A 17101-nucleotide genomic window follows, 5' to 3' on the forward strand; every position below is an offset into this window, starting at 1 on the left:
GATTTCCTTTGGAGTTCTGCACTTACGGGGTTCAGGAAAGTCTACAGGGGCCTCAGGGTGCGGGCCGGATCAAGGTGGGGAAGCGGGTTCTGAGAGCGTGCACCTTGGAGTTTGCAAAGTGCTTCTGTTAAGTCTCACTCCCAGTAACCCAGGGGTCAGGGGGCCAGCTATTTCCATCTTACAGATGAAGGAACTGAGGCTCAAAAAGGTACTGAATTTGGAAACTGAGGAAGGACCGAGTCCCAGCCCTGCCTCTGTTTTTCCCCACCCCCCTGGGTTAGGGTTGGGCTCTAGGGCCCTAGGACCAGCCCAAGGTCACATGGCCAGTAGGTGAGCTAGGCAGGTTTCGACCCAGTGCTTCTAACTGCCCTCCCTGTAGCCTCTCAAAATAGGGAAAGGGGCTTCCTCGTTTCATTTTCTGTCCTTACAAAACAGCTCCTGGCCCAGGGACTCGGGGGTCACCAGAAACAAAGGCAGGGCTGAGAAGGCAGAAGCTCAGGCTGCCAGCGCCTGCTCCATCCTCTCCGAAGATGCCAGGAAAAGGAGGGAAGGATCTGGGGTTGACCAAGTGCGGACGGAGCCCTCGGATCCCCCTGACCTGCTCACAGAGGCCCAGGAAGGCGTACAGCTGAGGCAGGGAGAGCACGGCTGCTGCTGGGGGCCTGTCCTTTGTCTCTTGCAGTACAACAATGCAGAGACAGAGAGAGACAGAGACAGAGAGGGAGAGTTAGAGAGATTGGGGGGGGCCTGCACCGCGGGGCACCCTGTGGCTCTGCCAGGCCTGACTACCTGAGTCCAGGCAAGCATGGAGGATGCGCATACTGTGTGCCAGGAGCTTCACAAACAGAACCTCCCCAAGGACATGGGCCAGAGAACAGGTATGAGGCCAGGGCTGGGCTTTCTGCCATGTTCTAAGGCAAGCTTGGGGTCAGGAAGGCCCCTGCTCCTCAGGGGAGCCAGAACGGGGCCCCAGGAAGGGACAGAGGTATCCTGATCAGGGGTTGAGACCTGTGCCAGCTCCCTCAGCTCCCCACATTTCCTTGGGCCCCTCGCACAGGGCACCAACACTGGCTGACCAGAACCAGAGCGTCACCAAAGACAAAAGGCTGACTTCTAGAAGGGGATCACATTTATTGGCCAAAGTCCTGGGGGCGCCGACACCCCCAAAGCCCCCCCAGCCGCTGGGTAGCAGGGAAGCGCCGGGTCTGGCGGAGGCTGGAGGTAAGGCGGGGTCAGGGGCGCCAGTCCTCAAGTGGTAACCGCTCAGACGCGCCTGGGGAAGCAGCATCAGGAAGGGGTAGTCAGCATTCAGCGGTGGTGGGTAACACATCTACGTACACCGTCTGCGTGTTCAGTGACTTCATCGAGACATCTTCCGTGATTTCTGGAGGGGAGAGAACAGACAGCCCCACCCCGCTGCTGTGTGAGGAGGGGCTGCCAGGAGCCTTTCTCAGCCCACGCCGCAAACAGTAGGTGCTTAATACATGCTGCAGGAATGAAGAGGGAAAGAACTGAGCACAGCCTGGCAGATGGGTGCCAGATTTGGAGCCAGATGCCCTGGGTTCAAATTCCGAGTGGTGACCTCACCAGCCAGGCTGCCACAAAGTTCTTCCCCTCTAGGCCTCAGTGCTGGCTCTCTGGGGTCCATCTCCCGCACGCTTGGCCTAGGGACCATCTCCATGGAGGGGACTTCGCAAAGAGGATCTCATGGGATTCTCCCCACAAGCTGGGAGGTCAGCGCTATTATCACCCCTACTGGGGCAGAGGATGTGACTGGGCCAGGGTCACACAGCCAGTGAGTGTCTGAGGCAGGATCTGAACCCAGGCCTTCCTGACTCTGGGCCCAGTGCTGTGTATGGCAGTGCCCCCTAGCTGCCTCAGACAGGGGAGGCCTGGCATCCTTGGGAGGAGCCCTTAGAGGGCGGCTAGAACTAGCAGTGGGAGAGGGAATGGGCGGCAAAGACCACATTGGGATTCTCCGCCTCGCTCCCTTGCCCCTGCAAGGGAGCAGCCTTTGGTGACATCGCGCCCTGCTTGTCCCATCGCACTCCCACACCCCCCACATTGGCAGTCTAGTGGCCAAGGCCGTGCCCTCCTGAGATGGCCAGTGGCCACAGCCCCGAGGCCCAGGAGGCAGCCAGGGGCACTGGGAAGCCTGCCTGCCCTCTCTGGCCCAGCCTGTGGTCACTGGTCTGGCCCATGGGCCATCATTGGCATTCACCGCTTTTTATTTCATTAGCTGCTTCCATTTTGATGCCCAGAGACACCTTCCCTCACAGTAGAGGACACCTTGCCATCCTGCCCTGGCATCCCCCTGGCCCCACAGAGATGCTCACAGAGCCCACTGCTCACCCTGGGTCTGGGCCTCATTCAGGAAGAGCCTGAACCTCCGTCCACGCAGGCCAAACACTCTGGCGGCTTCCCGCAGCAGGCCCTGGTACGTCAGGTGCTTCTGGCCCTGCGGGTTCTCCAGGAGCAGCGTGCCCACCTGTCCCACCAGACACTCTAGGGAAGAACCGGTGCCGTCAGGACCCTCCAGGCAGCCCCTTCTGTGCAGCTGAGGGCTCCCAGCTAGGGTCCAGCTCTGCCCTGGCCCTCCTGCGCCTCTGTACCATTTGGGTCCCACCCCCCTGTTCCTTCTGCCCCTCCCCTCAGTCAGGGGCTGCCAGGTGAGCAGCAGCAGCCACATACCCACCCCTCCCAGTAACTGTCTTCCACCTTCCCTCCACCCTGGTCCTCCCCAGAAGGCTGGGGATGGAGGCTGAGCCCTGCTCACACTGGTCAGCTCTTGCCCCAGGGCCCTGGGTCACAGGCCTCCTCCTGCACACCTTGTGGCTTGGCGTTCAGCAGCTGCAGATTGAGGAAGCTGCAGAGAACATCAGGGTTCTCGACTGCTGCTGGGGGGGGTCCTGACGTCACACACAGAGTCTTCCCACTCAGGGTCAGCAAGTCGGTTTTACTGACGACTTCTGAAAGGAGAGAAAGGCCTGAGCCAGGAGGATGGATGCCCATGTGCTCCGCCGAAGCAGGCCTGCTCTTCATGGTGTGAAAGCAAAGGGCACTCAGGGCTCACAGGGACACGCAAAGACCAAAAGGGGTGTCCCCTGGGGTGATGTACGCAGAAGGAGTTAATGGGTGTCACCTTTGGACACACATGAAGTCGCCCTGTTGCCGACGCACCGACCCAGTGGGCTGGTGGTGTCACTTTGGGAAGGCAAGGCCAGCATCACCAGGGCGGGGAGAAGCCCATGCACCCTCAGTGTCAGAGAACTGCCTGAAACACCTCCCAGCCGCCTGTTTCCAGGAGTTGTTACTCCATTGATCACCCCGCCTCATGTGGAAGATCCAGGCTGACCCTCAAATCCTCCTGTTTTGCAAAGGCCAGCACAGACTCAGCTCACTTAAAATGCAGGGTGAGGCTCAGGAAAGGAATGACCGCATTGCGATCGATCCCTGTGGGATGGGACCCCGAGGGACGTGAGCTCCTGAGGAAGAGCCTAAGAGCTTGGCTGATCTGTACCCCCACACCACCTGTGAGCCTTTCAGGATTCCTACCCCGCCCACTCCCAAGGGTCTGCTGTGACTTTAAGCTGCTCAAGATGCAAGCCAGCCAAGGGTACAGCTCAACCCAAAGCAGGGATCTGGGGGAATGCATCGTGGGGGGCTGAGGAGCAGCCCCCTACTCCACACTGCAGCCCACAGTCATGAACAGAACCGGCCTGGGCCAGAGGCAGTGGAGAGCCCTGAGGCTCTGCCTTCAGATCCTTCGTCCTCTTGCTGCTTTGCCAGGGGGCTCCCTGAGGGCCAGGAGGGTGGGCAGGGGGCTTCCTTCTATCCTGTGATCATCCACCTGAGGGGGCACTCTGTGCTCAGAGGGAGGCTTGCCTTGGGAGGGCTCCCCACCCGCCATCACCAAGCCCTCCTTCAGTCCCCACAACGTGGTGGCCTATGCGCCGAGACATGGGGAGCCCACGGACAAGCAAGCTGTGTTTCCCGTAATCTTGGGGCATTCAGCTGTTAGGGGTCAGACACTCATTTCTTCCTTCAACACAAAGAGCCTGAATTCTCCCTTTACCACCCATCTTGCCCTCAGGAGGCCACCTCCCTCTCACAGCCCATGGAGAAGAGCCACAGGAGAGCGAGAAGGGGCCTCCAGGACACCCAGGATCCAAAAAGTAACCAGGTCTGGAAATCAACTTCCTTCTGCCAGTCAGCTCTGATCGTCCGCCGCAAGATTCCACGCATTCAGCCACAAACCTGTTTTTCCGTGGAAAACAGCCAGCTCCCGGGCGCGAAGGTCAAAGATGCTGCCAATGGCGCTCTTAAGTTTTGGGAGGTCGAGCTGGTGATCTCCCTTGGGGTTCTCGAGGAGCAGGACCCCGCCTAAAAGAAAACACAATCAGCCCAGGTTCCTTTCCTAATTCTCTCTGAGAAGAAATTTCTCATTACATGTCACGAGGTGGCAGACAACTAAAGACACAGCCTATCACATGAGGGGATGCGGGTACGGCGCTACAGACGGACATGCTCGCTGTGGTCACTACCACATGAACTGGTCATTCCACAAAGACCAAGAAGCTCTGAGCCTGTGAGGGCGGGGCTCTGGGGAGGGTCAGTCAGGCCAAAGGGGAGCATTCAGAAGAGAGACCAGAGTGGGTGAAAGGCACTGGGACAAGCTGTCAGAGATGGAGTTAGGGGAGAAGGGCCTGCCTGGCTCCTGGGACAGCGCAGGAATGTGAAAGGGAAGGAAGATGCCTCAGAGCCCTAGCTGGAAGAGTGGGGGGGGGGGCCCACAGGAAGCCTGAGGAGGGGAAGCTGCCAGGCCATCAGGCCTAGAGAGCTGAGAACAACCTCCAAGGCCTCTGTCCAAGGCTCCCGTCTCAGACTTCCGTGCGGTACAGATGGTATCAGGCCTGGGGCACAGATCCTTGAGTGCCACCAGATAGCCTGGGGTCTCTCCATGTGCCTTTGTTCCAATGCTGGCTGCCTACCATCACCATGGGGACTCCAGGCTTACAGGACCAAGGCCCCAAGAATGGAGCAGGAGGAGCAGCTTCTGGGGCCAGCCTCTTTTGGGTGTGAGGTGTTGAGGGGCCTGGCAGTGCCCAGGGGCACACTTTGTTCCCCTCGCCTGGGGCTGGATGCCCCCAGGGCTAGGTCTGTCCTGCTGCAGCCCAGGAGAGGAGACACTCCTTTGGTATGCAAGCTTGTGACAGCCCTGCGGGCCTAGATGTGCTGCCTTGAGGGAGCTGGGAGGGGAATGGGGGGCCAAGGCCGACCTAGCCCCAGGCCACGAGCCCCCAAAGGCAGACTCCCTCCTGATGACATAGAGCCGGGTCCTTCGCTCCACTGGGTACACCAACATGGGGGGTGGGGGTGGAGGTGAGGGGAAGCGCCCAAGGGGGCGTCGAGGTCCCAGCCAGCCTTTTCTCTCACCTCGCTCTTTACCATTGACACAGACATTCAGATTGACATAAGCACAGGCCGGAGCAAGTGGAGCTGCACGGGGAGGCGAGCCTCCAGTGAGGGTGATTTCCAGGTCAGAGCCCTTTAACTGAATACAGGAGTGAGGTTAGTGTCTTAGCCCAAACTCTGCCCTGGGGGGGACAAGGGACCCCTAAGGCAGGAAGAAATGAAAGATAGGCCTGCTTGGTGACAATTCCCAGAAAGCCCTGGGGACCTGCAGAGGCGGTGGTGGGCACCCCCTGCTGGGCCTGCCTCCTCCTCCCCACTTCAGGTCCTTTCTCTGCACTCTTTCCTCATCAAAATGAAGTTCCAGTGTGAATGTGCAGCTCCAAGCCTAGGCCCACCACCCAGCACAAAGGAAGCACGTGTCCAACACTTGGGCAGGGGCCTGTTTAAAGGAGCATCTGCTCCACGAATCAGCCCAGGGCCACGGAGGCCAGGCAGCCATATTCCAACCCTCCGCAGGCAGTGGTGGCAGGAGGCCCGGGAGCCTCTACTCTGAACCAGAGCTCTCCACAAGGGCGCCCTGCCAAGGTCTCTCCTAGGCTCTGCCAGAAGACCTTCAGTGGCCCACTACCTGCCAAAGCAGGTGCCCTTAGATGCCCCTTGGCCAAGCAGACCAAGCCTGACAGACAGCTGTCTAGAGCCTGGTTCTTCCCTGCCTCCAGACTTCCTCCAACCTGTTTTCCAATGAGATGCACTTACAGCCCCACTCCTCAATCTTCTGGCTACGTGTCTTGGGACCCTCTCCAGATCACCAAGAAAAAAGTGGTGCCCAGGGACCCTCAGCCGCCCCCTCATTCCTGGAGGCTGGGCCTCCCTGACACTGCCTTTGGCCACGTGGGCATTTCTGGCTGCCGCACACACTGCTGACTCCCAGACCCCACCTGCTTCATCACGGACAGATGAAGGGCAAGTGCAGAACACAAGCTAAGCCTTAGTATTCACCCAGATGCCACATCATCACGTCAGTCAATGATGTGGGTCTCCTTGGGTACTGGCGCTGCCTGCCAGCAGGCTCGCTTTGGCCAGTTTGGGGTCATTTTCATTTTTAGACAAAGCAGCAAGGATCCAAGAAGAGACAGATCCCTGGGGAACTCTGCTAGAGACCTCCCCCCAAGCTGAGCTCGGCCCTTCTCAGGAGGCTTGGGCAGGGACTAAGGGCTGCTGTCGCTGGGGAACAGTGGGCTGCCCCCAACACCAGGGGCTCCCCTAAGCTGAGAGGGCCTCAGGGAGCAGCTGAAGCTGCCACCCCAGAGGTCCTGGCACAAGAAGACCCTGCACTCACCTGGGTCAGTTCTTGAATGAGCACCTTGTCCGACGGTGGCACCGGATAGGGTTTGAGGGGAGCCTTGATGGTGGCCAAGATAAAGTCCGTATGAGTCTGGATGATGGTGTCCAAGTAGTCTCCTTTAGAGGGGCACCTGTAGTACACGGTGATGTCGTCCGTGGGGACCAGATTGCACTTCAAGCCAGAGACAAAAAACCGGAAATTGGCCTCAGCAAGGAGAAGGCAAGGCTCCCAATGGTGATGGGCACCTTGCGCCCAACAAGGTGAATGGACATGCCCAGGAAACAGCATTCAGCTCCCCTGTGACCGCCACTCCTCCGCCACATCAGGGGCATCATGGAAACCCCCTGGCTCCCCATGCGCGTCCTCACCTTCTTTCGGAGCTTCTGAATGCGGTTGATGACCTCTCGGGCCATGCCTTCATCGACCATGCTCTGATCAGGGGTGACATCCAGGAGCACCAGGACCTACAGGGGAGAGTGAGGCATGTGGGTAGGTGTGAAGGTGACACATGGACTGGACCAGGCAAAGACAATGGATGCCAAGAGCTAAAACATCTCATGTCTCTGCCCACAGCCTCAGAAGGATCTGGGGACGTCCTCTGCCAGGAGCGGGGTGAGCCAGGGGACAGGACAGCCAGGACCCGAGGCCATGTCATCTGCTCTCTAAGGCCCAGGTAACACAAGAAAATTTAATTCTGACTGCCCAGAGCCGCCTCCTCCCTGCCTATGGCCCATGGGTTAGAACCTCTGGTCTCCTCCCAGCAGTCAGGGAGGTCATGTTAGTTCAGAGGGTCCAACAAGTCACTGGCCTCTGTTCTGTGGCTCCAACCTCCCTGGACCACAGCCGGGGAGCAAGAGAATGGCTCTAACACCCCTCAGCCACGGAAGGACCAGGTGGAGAAAGATGATGCAGCACCATGAGTGGCACAGTCCAGCCCGGCCTGGCCCAGCACGGATGGGTCATGGGCAGGTCCCTATGTGGGGTACAGAGTGCGTGTGAGTATGCACACCCATGCCGCATGCACAACACAGGCATGCACACATCACACACATGTTCACACACGCTACATGCACAGCCACATATATGCCTTTGCCCTCAAGCCTCATTCTGGCCAGGAAAAGAGAGCCAGGCCCAGAAAGCTACAGCAGCACCCGGGCCGTGGGGGCCAGACGAGGTGTCATCTCTGGGGACTCTGTGGGGTCAGTGCAGACAGCTATGGAGCTCCTGCCCTAAGGCCAATGGGAGGGTGTCTGGCCTGACCCCCATCCTCTCACGGGGCCACCCTGGCAGAGGATGGGGAAGGCAGGTGGACCCCCCAGCAGCTAATAGGCTGTCCCTGCGGCCCGGATGAGTGACTATGCACAGGGAGCAGAGGCTGCTGCTGGTGGGGACTCTGAGGCACTCCACAGAAGCAGCTCTCTCCCCATCTGAGATGCCCTCAGGTCAATCCCAGGGAACCTGGCCCTCCCCAATGGCTTCCCCCCAGGGCCCAGGGCCTGCAGAGTTCCCTACTGCCTCAAAAGACAAAACAACGGACACATTAGCAGGGCTCCCCCTCGCTTTCCCCCAGCTGGACAGGGCAGCGAATGCTGCTGGGCCTCCTCTCTCCTGGACTCGGCCCGTCCCTTCACCAGAACACGGGCTCTGGGCCTCTTCCAGGACTCCATCCATTCCCACCAGGTACAGGACAAAGGATGGTGCCCTTCCCCCCAGGACAAAGTAAGCCCCACACGGCCGCGAGGCTCTGGAGTCAGGAAGACTCAAAGTCAAGGCTTGTCTCAGATGCTTCCTAGCTAGGTGGCCCTGGCCCAGCCACTAAACTCATGCTGCCTGCCTCAGTTTCTTCAACAGTAAAACAGGGTAACAACAGTGCTGCCCCACTCCCAGCCCCCTGCCAAGGCTGCTGCGGGGATCACGTGAGAGCTCAGCACAGTGCCTGGCACAAAGAGGGGAGCTCAGTCAGCACTTGTTTCCTTCTGCCCTTCCTTGAAGGCAGGATCCTTGGCCCCTCTGCTCACAAGAACCTCCAGATGGCGTTACTGAGTGAGAACGCCACCTCCCATAGACCCACAGAACCGGACCGTCAGCCTGCTCCCAGCCGAAGGGCAGCGTGGGCCGTACCTGGGCATCCGAATGTGCTTCATATTGAGACGAGGACTGGTCAAAGGTATACAGCAGGCGGATGTCTTCTGTGTGAAGCTCGTGCCCGTCCACGACGAGGGAACCTGTTGGAAACACACTGTTGGGCTGGCACATGGGGCTCCCCGGATGGCACTGGGCACTGCGATGCCCCTTCCAGGCCGGGTGGAAGCGGTGTGAAGGGGTGCCAGGCGTGTGGCGGGCACCCCAGCTAGGTGATGCCTCCAGCCTGCCTTGGCCCTGCCTGCCACCCTGCGGCCCACTCTGCTTGCTGTTACACCCCCCAAGGCTGGGCCTGCTCCCACTCTCCTCCAGGTTTCTCCTTGTTCCCACGGGCAAAACAAGCCATCTGAGCACAATTGCTTGGGTGGGGAAAGGGTTCACGTTCCCATGAAACCAGATCTTTGGGCAGAGAACACGGAGGGTCTGGGAATCTGCTTCAGACACGGGGACATTTAGGCCTCTGCTCACGGGAGACAGTGGAGATGTCTCTGACCAACCTGGATCTCCCAGATCCTGACAAAGCCACTAACCACCCCCAGGACCGGCCAGTGGGAGGCCCAAAGCTCTGGGCAGTCTCCTGAGGCAAGGACATGTCTGGCTCGGGCCCACTGGTCACTTCTGCCTTCGGCCCCTGTAGTAGCTGGTGCCTCCTCCAGCCCCATCCCTGGAGGCGTGATGGCCAGCACGCCGCACACGTACAGCGCCACAGCTGGGGCCTCCACCTACCCGTCTGTTGCAGCTGCTCCAGCTGCTCGCTGGTCAGCTCTTTGATGGATGCCATCACAGCCTTGAAGGCCCCTTTCAGGCGCCTGCCTAGGACCATGTGGTCAGGCTCTGCTCTCAGCTGGATGCCATACTTTTTTTTATCTGTAGACAAGGTCACCTGCCGAACATTCAGCTCCTGTATTTATTTTAAAGAAGATAAAAAAACGCCCGATATAGTGACACGATGAACAGACTTCAGTCGGCAGCCTGACTGCCGACGGCACCTGTGAGGTGGGCCGAGAAGTGGGAGACCCGACTTCCTGAGGGCGCTGAGGGGTGGGGGCAGGCCCAAAGCTGCCCACATAGGAGCATTTCTTAACCGGGCTGCACTAAAGGCAAGGACTCACAAAACCCAGGCAGAATGGACTTGGAGGAGAGACTAGGCCTACTGCAAACAGCCGGTTCTTTCCCGGATGGCAGGCTTAGGGCCTGCATAAACCATCCGTCACTGGGAAACACTGAACTAGCATCACTCAATTCTCTTCAAGAGCTAAGAACCACCTAAGGAATGGTCCCAGCACAGAAAGCTTCTTTTGAGGGGGTGTCCAAGGGCCCCCCCGTCCCTGCCGTGGCCCCGCTCCAGCTCCCTCACCTCCAGGATATACTTCTCCAGAGCTCTGATGTCATTAAGGGCCTCAGGATCTTGATGGATGACCACTATCTCCTTCAGAGGATACTGGAGGAAGGGCAAAGGGCACAATACACATTTTCTGTCAGCCCTGTTTCGCGGACTCCCCTTAGTGACCACAAAGCCCAGGCCGTAGATGCAGAGTAAGCACCAGTCGATGGCCCACAAGCCCTGCCCAGCCTCACCTTGATTGGAATCGTCTTGCGGTCCCGGATGACTCGGCCCAGTTCGATGACAGACTGCATCCTGGAGACGGCGTTCTCGGTCTTCTTGTCAATCAGATCCTCTCTGGGGTGGGAAGAAAGCCCCTAAGTGGCTAATGGCCCTTCTTGCCCTCTGCAAAGTGCACCCTCAGCCACGTGCCAGGTTCTCCAGGGAGTTGCCCACCACTTTTTATTCTTGTGGACACTAAATCTGTAGGCGAGGGAGGGCTCTCCCTCCTTACAGCCTTCCCCATAGTCGAGGAAGAGGCGCCTGGATTGGGGGCAATCCTCCCTGCGCTAGCAGGTGGGCAAAGTGAAGGGAGGAAGCAGGTGTGACCATGTAGGGCAAACCCCACCCCTGTGGAGTGTGCCAGTGCTTACCGGACATGAGGAAGCATGAGGTAGTGAATGCTCAGTGTGTCCTTCTCCTGGACCGAGGCTGGGTCAATAAGGGTCTTCAGGTTCTGGTACATCAGCTCAGTGAGAAAAGGAGTGTAGGGGGCCTGTGGAAAGGAGAGAGGAGAGGGCACTTGCCTGGTATAGCCACTGATGGCATGGGGCAGTGATCTCCAACAGCAGGAGACACACACACTTAAGGGACAAACGGCCTTGCCTGGTGGCTGGCGAAGTTACCCTAACCAAGATGGTAGCCAGCCCTGGGAAACCAAGTGAGACCCCCATTCAGCTGGAACAGGGCTGTACCCCCCAAGCCTCTCTCAGGGGCAGGACTGGGGGTGACAGAGCTTTTGGGGCAGCACATCCAAAATGCAGAAGATCACTTTCGTACTGCACAGAAACCAGGCAGACATGCTATGTGTGTGTGGCTGCAGAAGCCCAACATCCCCACCTTAGAGCTTAAACGTGAACTTAACATCAGACCCGGAAGAGCTGGGCTGAGGGAGGGGGGAAGACTGAGATGTGGCTTGGTAGGAGCGCGGCCAACAATGGTCTGAAGGTCCCGGGCAAAGCCCCAGCGTCGACCACATCATTCACCAGGACACCCTGGTCAAGAGGCTACTTAGTGCTGGCACCCCTCAGGGTGGGACATGGGCTTCATTTTAGAGGCTGGCTGCCGTGTGCCAACACACCTGGAGAACCTGGGGGCTTAGCGAGGGCAGGAGCAGGTGTGCGCTTACCATCAGTTTACACAGGGAGAACAGAATGCTAAATAAAGTCTCTAAGGCCATTACACAATCGTGTGTCCCATTTTCACCCTAAAGAAAAAAGATCAGAAAAACCACCTTGTTTCTATCCAATGAGAACATTGAAAAACGAAGTCTGTCCTTAAGATCTGCATGGTCCCCCAGTGGGAGCCCCCTCCTGCAAAGTCCTTCTCTTCTCTGGATACCCTCTGGGGGACGGCAAATACAAGCGATACCCCCACCCTCCCCCAAGGCACATAATCTCTGGGGGCCTCAGTGCCTTCATCTGCACACAAGGACATCTAGGCCCCTTCCCTGCTCCCAGGAGGCATGCTGAACCCTAAGGTCCTGGATGGATCAGCCCTCCTCTGTACCTTAAAGGGTTGGGGGGCGGGGAGGGCCCCATGAGGAACCACAGAGCAGCGAAGAGGAGGTTGCAGGCCTCTGTGGAAGGGTCTCGGGCCCTGGGACCCCTGACCACCCCCAGACCTTGCGGTGTCCTGCCTGCCCACCTTCGAGGGCACACTCACCTTGAGCCGCCGGCGGTTCATTCGGACATACCAGTTGGTCAATAGATCCACAAACTTGACTAACCGTGGCACCACCGTATACAGTCGGTAAGCTGAAGCAGCCCAAGATAGATCAGGTCAACAACTAGCACTGGCCTGTCCACAGCTCGCTGGACACCCCACATCACACTGAGTGGCAGGCACTATGATCACCTCGAGCTTACAGACTCAAACTGAGGGGGGGGGGAGAGCTGGATGCAGCTCTTCCTGACTCCATGGGCCTCAAGCTCTCTCCTGAGGTCTCTCTGCCAGCCCACTACTGATCTCCCTGGCTAAGTTTGGCTCCATCCTGCTGTGTCTGTGCCCACCGCTCCTGGAGGGCAGCCTCCGTTTCCTTCTGTTCCCCTCCCTGCCAGTGTCCAACACCCAGTAGGTGCTTTATAAATGCTCAGCCTGGCTGCTCGCCTGAGGGCGGGCTGCAAGGAGGGGCCTCGGTGGAGGGACATCCATGGAGCAAACCCCTGCGGGATGTGCCCCATTTCCCCCACGTCCTCACCCGCCATCTCGACCTCAAAGAACCCAATGAGGGACTGCATGAAGGACAGAATCCAGCGGTCAGTGATGTTACTGCTCTCCTTCACGGTGTTCTCGTTATAAAGGAACTCCACCTCCTCCTCCTGGCCAGGAAAAGGGAACCGGACGGTTTATACTAGAGCAGGGCTGGAAGGAACTAGAGAAGCTTCGCCAAAGAAACACCACCTTTTGGGTTAAGCAGTTATAGAAAGGGGTCTGAGAAGAGACGGTGGCAGGGCCACTCTAACGACCACATGGCTGGGCCCTTTCACCCCTCTGCACTCCAGCCATCAGCCATGACCCAGGGGCCCAGGCTGCCCGGGGTTCATTCATATACGCTACAGCCTCATGACCTTGGCACGGCATTCAAGGCCTTCCACAACTGGCTCCAAACCTGCCTTCCAATCTCTCCAAGGGCTGAAATCCTTCTCTTCTTTTAGGCCACAGCTCTGTGACCCCCTTGTCCAAGAAGATCCCTGATCTTTTCCCATATGCGCAATCTCTCCTACCTCCATCCACCATATCCTTCTAACTGGACCTCAAAAATTCAAATACACCTGCCAATTATTAAAGCAACAGTGCATGAGGCGAGGGGGACCCAGAGATGAAAAACAAAGCCATCTGTCTACACTCTCGCAGGGGGTCTAAGGTAAATCCACAAAGTAGCATCAGGTCAACAGGTCGAGAAATTCTGCAGAGAACTTACTAAGAGCATCCAGCCAGCTCCCTGACACCGAAAGGCAGAAACGGCCTGAGAAGGCCAAGAAATAAATGTACTGGGGAGACGCCTAGGCAACACGAGGTGCCAAAAACAAAATAAAAACAAATAAGCGAAAGCAAAAGAACCCGACCACGGAGAGCTACTTTGGTGTCAAAGAAGATCTGGGTTCATATGCAGAGGAAGACAGAGAGGAAAAAAAAGCCACTTCTACTCCAAAGAGAGACATCAAATGGTCACAAGCCCAAAAAGAGCTCTTGGAAGAACTTAAAAAGGAATTAAAAAATCAAATAAGAGAGACTGAGGAAAAATTAGGGAAAAGAATTAAAGCAATTCAAGAAAATTAGGAAAAGAAAGTCAAGCAACAGGAAAAAGAGGTCCAAAATCTTAAAGAAGAAAAAATAACTAGAACTGGGCCAGAGGAATCTAATGATGTCAAGACACCAAGAAATAATAAAACCAGAAAGAAGCAGAGAGTCTGAAACATCTCATTAGAAAAACAGCTGATGTGAAGAACAGATCAAGGAGAGACAATGAAGAATTGTCGGACTACCTGAAAGTCACGATCAAAAAGGAATCTGGATACACTGTCACCAGACATCACTACGGAAAACTGTCCTCAAGTTCTACAACAAGAGGGTAAAGTAGAGACTTACTCTACCTGAGATCCCAGGAGGGGAGAAAGGGGAGAAAATACTGCAAGCAACAAGGAAAAAATACTTTAAATACTCCAGACACACAGGCAGGATTTCACAAGACTTAGGAGCGTCCGCTCTAAAAGACCGTGGGTCTTAGAACGTTATATTTCAAAGAGCAAAAGACCTGGGACTGTATCCAAGAACAACTTACCCAGCAAAGCTGAATATAATCCTGAATGAAAAGAAAAAAGGACATCTGACAAACTGGAAGGCTTTCAGGTATTAGTAACAAAAAGACCTGAACTCAATGGAAAACTTGATATAAAAGCTTCCTAAGAAATATAAAGAAAAGATTAAAGACTAATTATACAGACTCACTAAGGTAAAACCGCTTACTCAGCATATACATGAAAATGCTGTCAGGATTCTTAAAACCGTCATCATTGCTAAGGCAGTTTGAAAGGAAGGCTGGGGCTGAGCTGTGTATGACGAGGTGATTCTAGAAAACAAAACTGGCTGGGAAAAGGTAAAAGGGAGCGATTCTATCATAAAAATGGGACATGCAAGGAAGAACCGACACAGAGGAAGCGGGTGGGGGCGTGGGGCTGGACAGGCAGAGAAGTCTAATGAACTTCTAGAGGTCAGAAAACAGGGGACAGGGTGGGGAAGGGCCTTTTAGAGGGGCATGTGGATCGGGACTGGGGAGGGGAGACTCTGGGAGGGGTGAGTGAAGTGGGAGGGAAGGAGACAAGGGAACAAGAGAGGCTGAGAAAGAAAACAGTGAGTCTCAAAGTAAGATCGAGGGCAATGGTCATTCTAACTTGAAATGTGAATGGGATGTCTATAGCAGCTCTCTTTGTGGCGGCCAAGAACTGGAAATGGCAGTGAGGCCCACCAACTGGCGAGAGGCTGAACAAGTGGTGGGAAGTGAACAGACTGGAACATCACTGTGCTATAAGAAAGGATGAGCAGGTGGGTTTCAGAAAAACCTAGAAAGGCTTCCATGAACTGCTGCCGAGTGAGGGGAGCAGAACCAGGAGAACATCTTTGACAGACTTGGCTCTTCTCAGCAATGCAAGGATCCAAGACTAAAGATGGAAAATGCTCTCCACACCCAGGGAGAGAACGATGAAATCTGAATGCAGATCGAACACACCATTTTCTCTCTTTTTGCTTGTTTTTTTCTTTCTTATGGTTTTTCCCTGTGGTTCTGATTCTTTTTTACAACATGACTAATGTGGAAATGTGTTTAATATGATTAGAGATGTAGAGCAGATTGTATATGTATATATAATGGATGTCACGTATGTATCATGTATACTGCATTATACGCCGTCTTGGGGAGAGGGGAGGGGAGGGAGAGGGAAAAATTTAGAACTCAAAAATCTTGTAAAAGTGAATGCCATAAACTAAAAACAAAAAATAAATACAAACTTTCCTTTAAAATTAAAAAAAAAATGATGAGCTCAATGACCTTAGAAAGGCACAGGAAGAGCTGCGCACGATGGTGAAGAGCCAGGTGAGCAGAACCAAGAGAGCGCCGTGCACAGTAACAGCAACAACTTTGAATGATCAAGTCATCTCAACTATTATAATTACGCAAATTAAAAATAAAGGACGTATGAAGAGATGCTATCCAGAGGGAGAACTGACAAAAAGAAGCGCATATAGAATGATTTCACATGGGTGTACCTTTTTGGGGGAGAAAAAAAAGAAACTTCCGTAACTTTCTTGTATACTTGGAGGGAAGGGCAAGGTGCACATGGTAGATTAGAGTTTCACGTGCAATCGTCTTTCCTACCGTATTGTGGTATGGAAATGCTTGTTCTGTTCCACGGAACAAAAATAACAGGGATGAGGTAAGACCAGCCAGGCTCGGCACGCAGGACCCCACAAAATGACACATCACTGACGCGAGAGTTAGCCCTGCCTCAGCTGACTGTCCAACCGTGAACCGGCTGGAGCCAAGATGGGAACGAGAACAAATCCAGGAACACGAAGGGATGCCCAAGACAGAGACTGCAATGGCCACTTGTCACCGGACAAGCTAGGAGAAGACTAAAAATGGGAAATGGAAGAAGGGACGCAGATGCGGCACCAATGGTCCTGAGAGAGGAGGGGGCCTACAAAGTCCTCTGGTCAGCAAACGCTTTACTTATTTTGGCCAAGCACACAGAGAGATGGAGTGAATGGAGCCAGCGCAAGCCCTGTCTGGAGAAAGATGGCACACAACAGGGAGCAGGGAGGCCGCCTCTAGCAGAGAGAGTGCTTACGGACGTGGACCCTAACCCTGAGTGAAGGAAGACACTGAGTACAAGACAGATTCTCATAACTGCTGTCCCTGTCAGGGACAAGTGGGACCACCAGAGTTTGGACTCTGCCCGGTCCTCGGCGTCCTTGTCAAACAGGTGAATGTGGTGCCAGTGAGAACAAAGATGGAGAAAGGCCGGATCGGGGCAGATCTGTGACGGCAACAATGGTGAGGTGGGCATGAGCAGATTCCCAAGAAGTCTGAAGGGGGCGAGAGACAAAAACTGGAAAGATTCTTGAACATTTTTAATCATGAAAGAAGGTTGACACCCAAGACAAACAAGTCCGAGTGACTCCCCATCCACAGAGAGATTCTGCAAAGGGTTTCTGGAAGGCGGCCGATGTCTGAAAGGTGCAGACCAGGCAAGATCTCTGTGCCCTTCTTTGCCAATTAAGAAAACCACATGATCCGATAGAGCAAAAGGCTGCTTCAAAGGTGGGTCCAACAGGTGAACTCCCAACCACACACCACAATTAGTCAAGCTTCCCTGTCTGAGGATGCTTTGGGCAGAAATGTCAGGCAAGGCAGAACCAGGGAGAAGACTGTCTGCCAAAGGGCTTTGCCAGTCCTGGAGGTGATGCCAGGTGCTAAAGGAGGGTGAGATCCTGTGGCAGTGAACTGCTCACCCATGACCATCCACACAGACAACATCAAGTGGATGAAGACATGACTCAAACTGTCCCATGCGATAGTGGCTACTGGTCAATATCTG

General features: G+C 55.5%; 1 protein-coding gene across 1 annotated transcript in view; it reads right to left on the bottom strand.

Annotated features, from left to right (window-relative positions):
* Positions 1-1107: 1107 nt before the first annotated feature.
* Positions 1108-17101, bottom strand: part of IARS1 (isoleucyl-tRNA synthetase 1) — a 38152-nt gene continuing 22158 nt past the window's right edge. The window contains exons 20-34 of the mRNA XM_036738183.1: positions 12706-12826; positions 12171-12262; positions 11635-11712; positions 10880-11001; positions 10481-10583; positions 10260-10343; positions 9629-9803; positions 8882-8985; positions 7129-7224; positions 6755-6931; positions 5437-5554; positions 4258-4383; positions 2829-2969; positions 2353-2505; positions 1108-1384 (exon numbers count right to left, since the gene is read on the bottom strand). Coding sequence (XP_036594078.1) covers positions 1302-1384; positions 2353-2505; positions 2829-2969; positions 4258-4383; positions 5437-5554; positions 6755-6931; positions 7129-7224; positions 8882-8985; positions 9629-9803; positions 10260-10343; positions 10481-10583; positions 10880-11001; positions 11635-11712; positions 12171-12262; positions 12706-12826 — 1773 coding nt within the window. The 3' untranslated portion in view covers positions 1108-1301. The remainder of the gene's footprint in view (positions 1385-2352; positions 2506-2828; positions 2970-4257; positions 4384-5436; positions 5555-6754; positions 6932-7128; positions 7225-8881; positions 8986-9628; positions 9804-10259; positions 10344-10480; positions 10584-10879; positions 11002-11634; positions 11713-12170; positions 12263-12705; positions 12827-17101) is intronic.

The sequence above is a fragment of the Trichosurus vulpecula genome, chromosome 9 (assembly GCF_011100635.1).
Source record: "Trichosurus vulpecula isolate mTriVul1 chromosome 9, mTriVul1.pri, whole genome shotgun sequence".
Lineage (NCBI taxonomy): Eukaryota > Metazoa > Chordata > Mammalia > Diprotodontia > Phalangeridae > Trichosurus > Trichosurus vulpecula.